At 42.2% G+C, this 6,000-nt stretch overlaps 1 protein-coding gene across 1 annotated transcript in view; it reads right to left on the reverse strand.

The window, feature by feature from the left end:
• Window positions 1–1,136, reverse strand: part of LOC106490283 (sodium channel protein type 5 subunit alpha) — a 173,903-nt gene extending 172,767 nt beyond the window's left edge. Inside the window, exon 1 of the mRNA XM_067291977.1 lies at window positions 861–1,136. Within this exon, the coding sequence (XP_067148078.1) occupies window positions 861–1,127 (267 nt within the window). The 5' untranslated portion in view covers window positions 1,128–1,136. The remainder of the gene's footprint in view (window positions 1–860) is intronic.
• Between the last annotated feature and the right edge of the window lie 4,864 nt (window positions 1,137–6,000).

Raw genomic sequence — 6,000 nt, forward strand, 5'->3', positions numbered from 1 at the left:
TGTTTTAACAAAAGAAGCATTGTGATCTCGTACCAACCTGCTGTTTACAGAAAATAGAATAGCCCAAAACCAAGAACATCAGCACCTGAAAGAACTGGAAGCTGTCTAAAAATATGTTGTGCTTCCAAGCCTTATTTTGTCCTCCATGTTGTGAAATGTTTGAAATGGGGGAACAAATTGTAGTAAGCAAGCCACATGGCTACGCTGTCAACAGCCTTTTGACAGAAGCTGTTTGTACTGTTGTGGCTTTTGTCCAGCCCACAGATGATTTTGCATCAGGTGATGCTCACTTTAGGATGAAGCATAACCGTCTGCAAGGTGCCAGCATGGCACGCACCACTGGCCTCCCCCTCAGCACTATTTTGATCATCTCAGATAGCATTGAGAATGGAGTTTAACCAGCCCTCGGCAGGAGAAGATCTGTTGCCCTCCAGGAGCGGTTACGCAGGTGCCTTTCACTTGTGTGCAGAGCGCTAGCGCAAGACTCAAGTCACCCAGAAGCTCTTAACATTAAGGGGCTTAAGTGCTAAACAGACCTGTGAAGAGTCAAGCCTCATGAAGACAGCAAGATATGGTAGATAAAATCCTTCATTTAGCTCAGCTACTGCGCTGCTCTTGTCAGACACTGTATATTTGTATTCAGTGTTATCTGAAAACACCCAAGTCTTAATTACACTACTCCACTGCCCTGCTATCTAGGTGGTTTCTGGGAACCCTGCTCACTCCAAAACTCTGGTCCTTAAACTGGAAAAAAAATACTTTTACTGGCTGCGGAAAGACAAGAACCAGAGTCCTCAACACAGAGAAACATTTTATGTTTTAGCAAATGCAAAGAAGGAGAATGTCTTGCCGGTGCTCACCTTGCAATCACTGTAGAAAGGGTCCAGGTCCTCCAATGGCTCTCCAGTGAGCTCTGGAGGCACAGTCCCATAGATATCGGGCAGCTTCTTGCAAGCTTGTAAGTCAAACTGAGGCTGAAGTTTCTCTTCTTCGCCCAGCTGCTCTCTGTACTCCTGCTTCGCGTTCCTCGCAAGCTTCTCCGCAATTCGTTTCTCAATCTCAGCCAAAGATTCAGGTGTGAACCGGTGGAAGCTGTTAGTACCCGGTGGTAACAAGAAGTCAGCCATCTTTTCATCCTGCTTTGTCTGTACTGGTCTTTATTCCTAGTAGTGGAAATAACTGAAACAAAAAGGACCAAAGATAAGTGGCAGGAGCAAAGCAAGAAGAGGAAAGCCAACAGGAAGAAAAAAAACCAAAAACTTGTAGGTTATCGATTATCAGAAAATCCTTCATCAAATATTACATGGCCAGTAGAACACCAGGGAAAAGAGAAACTGAAAGTTGAACTGAGATTGAAATTGTAGTTTAAATTAGGAATCACTCTGTAATCAGACTTTGTAGATGTACTGTGGAATATTCACAAGGATATAAGTAACTTAGCAGCCTAAGTCCCATTTAAAGAGTAACTTAGATTCACACAAGCTTAAATTTCATTGAAAGTCACAGGGATTTGGATTCCTAACTCATTTTTTAAAATGCAGCTTTGGGAGTGGATGAACAATGTGCCTAAGATGACTGCAGGGCAGATTTAAATCAGCTGATCTCAGGCCACATGATGCAAACTCTAAAAATGCCCCAGCTGTTCTATTCCAAATATAAAAAGTGAAAGGTCAAGTTCAGACTCTTATATCTCATAGAAATTCTTCATAATCTCTGTCTTAGGCTTCAGCAACATAAATTTTCAGCATTTATTTTCCTTTGGGGATAGGAAATGCCATCTTCAGGATATCTGGCAATACTTCTGAGCATTTTCTTCTCCTCCACACCCTACTATCTCAAAGATGTTGGAAGCCCAAGCATGCATGGCAAAGCCCTGGAGCCTTCATGGGAACACTCCAAGTTTCTGAGGTGATAAACGACCAGAGCTGCCAGTTCATCACATCCAAAAATCAGTCTGCTTCCACCCAGTGCCTACATAGCTGTCTGGACATCTAACCCAAAGCAGCGAGGTTTGACCATCTTGGGTTGATGGTGCTTCACAGGCAACACTTCCAATCCCTGCCAGAATGAAAATGAGTGAGAGGCACCACAGCTCTTTAATGTATGTGAATAAAGTGCAAGTGGGAAGCTCGCAGCAAAACCAAAGGCTTCCTTAGATCTGTGCTAAATAACATGGATAGCTGTGAAAATTAATGTAAAACTACTGTTTGAAAGGGGATGAAGCTTATCCCTTTTCTAGTAGCCTGCAGAAATACATTCAAGTTCACTGAAGCCCTGCTTTGCAATTTAACAGTGACTTAAGTGACATGTTTTTCCAGCTAGAGTAACCTTCACTATGCAGCAATTAAAACACATTTCACAGACAAAACATGGCTTTTTTTCTTTTCTTTTCTTTTTTTTTTTACCACCACCAGACCATTTCATACTGAATTAAAATGTAAGATGGTGACAGACATAAACTTCATAGATTTTGAGGTGGGCTACCCTACGGCATTCACCGATGTGTGCAGGATGCAATTCTTTGTTCAGCTGCAATTGTTGTTTTCTGCTTTCAAATGGTATTTGTCTATTTATAGTGGATAGTTCCAGATAGTTTGCTTCTATTAGGCTCTGTGATGACAGCATTTTTGTTAGCAAACAAGACTTTAACTGGACTCCACATGACAAATAGCATATTTATTGACTCAATTTATCTGAGCAAAGTACTCTTTCAAATAACTACTGCTTTTCCTGTTCTGACTTTTACAGTGAATTCATTAAATTGTCATTGATCACAGCCTATCATACTGAAATGATTTACTAGTGCTTGTATATTATACTCTGCATTACTGTTTGCCTGAACAAGCAGACCAAAATGAATTAGCCCCTCCCTGAGTTTGGGTATTCTGATACTCTTTTTTATTTAGATATTATCCTTATTCCTTTCCCCTCTCCCCTCACATCATTTCTGCTCTCCCCTCCCTCCTGAAAAACAGGAAATTAGCGGCTTTCCCACAAACTGAGTTTCCTTATGCTCAGAGCTTTGTGACTCAGCACCGGTGCAAGCAAATAGAATTTCACTTTCTATAAATGACATCAGTGCAGGGGGCCAGAGAATTCTCTTGTGTTTTTTTTTTCTTGTTTTTTTTTTCCTGTCTTTTTTTTTTTTTTTACAATGGAACCTGTCTCACTGCTGAAAGGAACAACAAAAAACAGCAGAAAGGAAGAGACTAGGTCTCTAAAGTGGAGAGGCGATTACTGAGGGCTGTTAGTAGAAGTCTATATAATCGTCAAAGCTATGAAGACCATGAATAGGAAGTGATTGTTCACTGTTTCTCACAGTACAAGAACTGAGAAATTTCAAATGAAATCATAGAGCAGCAGGTCCAAACCAACCAAAGGAGCCACTTTTCCACATGGTGCACAGATATACTGTGAAGCTTGTTTCACAGTAAACTTGCTGTAAATGCCAAAAAAAGGTAAGGATTCACAAAGCAACTAAACAAATCCAGGGACAAAAGATCCATTAATGACTTTAGACACAAAGATACTGCCTGAGAAAATCCCTAAGCTGCAGAAACTGGGTGCATGCGAGGAACGCTCCTGCATGCTTGCCTTATTTTTACACTCCTCCTCGTTGCCAGCCTGGAAAAACCTGTGCTCTGATGTTATGTACTTCTACCCTTACACTGCGCACATGCCAGAGGACAGTGCTAACACCGGGCAGCCTGCGCTGCCTTGGGAACGGGCTCAACCTGCCCGCAAATTCAATCTGCTTGCAAATGTGTGCTAGAGCCCAGTCTGCCAGCAGACTCTGCAGCTGGCCCAAACTTGTGCAGACCCATCTGCACACGACGAAGCCAAAGCAAATACACCTGCAGAGCTTGCTCGCTTGCGGTCTGCACCACACCATCTACCTGCTTTGGGGCACGGGTCAGGCGACTTCCGACAAGCTGCGCAGACACATCCTTTGCTACGTCAGGGAGCCCTCGTGGCAAAAACTCTCCAGGGCAGACCAAACCTAGAGGGTTGAACTGATTTTACCATTGGGTCATCCACTACGTGTGGATGGAGGTGAGATACTTCCAAATCAGCTCTCTTCAGCTACGTGGTGGTAGCTCTATTCTTCTGCTGCTCACAACCAGAGCTTTTCAATCTTAAATGTAAGTTCCAGAAAGTTACCTAGCTAAGAACAAGGTGGAAAATACCACACAAACTTCATTAGAGCGTTTGCTGTTCCTCCATGTATTTTCCCTAATCAAGATTCACATTTACCAGCATTCTTATAATGGAAAAATCTTGACATGTTTTGTCTTCTTACTGTATATTACTTAAACTTTCTACATTTTAATGTATATATTTAGCATAATTCTTCTTCAATTTCAACTGCTTTCTGGAAATGGACAAGATAATTTCATGGGTCTTTTCTATGTCTAATTTCTTTTAATCTGTGAATTGCAAACACTTCCGCAAATAGACAGGGTTAGCCCAGATGTTTCTTAAAAGGGTAAGAAAACACCACAACTTAAAAGGGGAAATCATCAATGACTGAATCAAAGAGCTGGAATGCCATTTCTTAAGAGATGATAGCTGTTGTGACTCATATTTTTACAATATGAGCCTGGATTTTTCCATTCCTCTCAGGCATATTTTTGAAGTACAAGGCTTCAAACACATTGTTTCTGTGATATCACCATGCATAGAATGAGCATTTTCCTCTTGCTTTGTCTTTGTTAAATTCAGTTAACATCGGTTTGCGCTGATAAAAATGTACTGGTTATGTAAACAAAATGTTTGTAAAAAAATAAAGCCCCAAGATTCATATTTTCTATGGCATGGCAAGAACTGGAGAAGAAAATTACAAACCAATATGATATTGCCAGTATGTGCATTTATTCAGCAAGATAAATGCTATTTTCCACTATCACTTTAGCCTTACTTTTGTATGCTTCAGTCACCCCTGCTCAGAAGACCATGCGGGCTCCCAACATAAGACGTGCATGCCCTATGAGCCTTTCACTGACATCCTATGGATGATGACCATCACCCTGAAGGCCAGCTTGGGCAACAGGTTGCCTGCAGGGGTGCAAACATAGCAGAGGTTGAACCTGCTCACCTCCAGCTGGCAGCGCTCCAGCTCAGACCACCACCACTCATGCCTGGAACCCCTCATCATGGCCTGGGACACTGCCCCGAGCCAGCAAGGAGATCAGGTCACCCAGCTACAATGTTGGACGCAGAGGCTGAGCTCCCTGAAGGGCACTGCACCTCATTAGACGTTGACTTCAGAGAAGCCACCGCCTTGCTTGGCTCCATCTCCTGTCCGCGCAGGGGCACAGGATTGCTTGCCTGGCGCACCGGAGTGTCATGGACATACCTACATACATTTCAGACACGTGGGAACGATAAAAAAGGAGGCAAGCTTTACGATCAACCGAGTGAAAGCAGCACTCACAGGCTCAAGGTTGGATACCACCAGGCATGCTCATCTCAAGTAGTGCTTCATTTATTTAACCCTACCAATTTCAGTGATGCCTCTCAGAGGAAGCTGCTACTGACCATGGGCCAGGAAGGTGGATGATAGCCCATGGGAGCAGATACATTTCCACTGGAATTCTGCTAGACCTAAATCTTCCAAGAAAACAAACAATAGTCCAAAATTCTCCTTGTGTTTAAGAAATGGTTGTGATTAAATATAGACTTTGCATTCCTAACTGCTGTGGTAACAAAAACAGTCATGAGGATGGCTTCCTTTTAAATGTTTGAGAATGCATGGAGTACTGTCTCCTTTTTTTTCTCCTCTCCATATAATCTCTTTGGCATTTTCCTTTGACCTGCAGAGCACTGTAAAACACGAGAATAATAGAATACGGAAATGAAGAACAAGACAATGACATGTCTAATTTAATGTCACTGGCCTAGATTCACAAATTTTTGTGTATAAATTACACACACACACTTACTCTATTGTATTTAGAATGACTGCAAAGTAATATGGGACTGAGTGGAAGTTTTACTCCA

This window comes from Apteryx mantelli, chromosome 2 (genome assembly GCF_036417845.1).
Source record: "Apteryx mantelli isolate bAptMan1 chromosome 2, bAptMan1.hap1, whole genome shotgun sequence".
NCBI classification, from domain to species: domain Eukaryota; kingdom Metazoa; phylum Chordata; class Aves; order Apterygiformes; family Apterygidae; genus Apteryx; species Apteryx mantelli.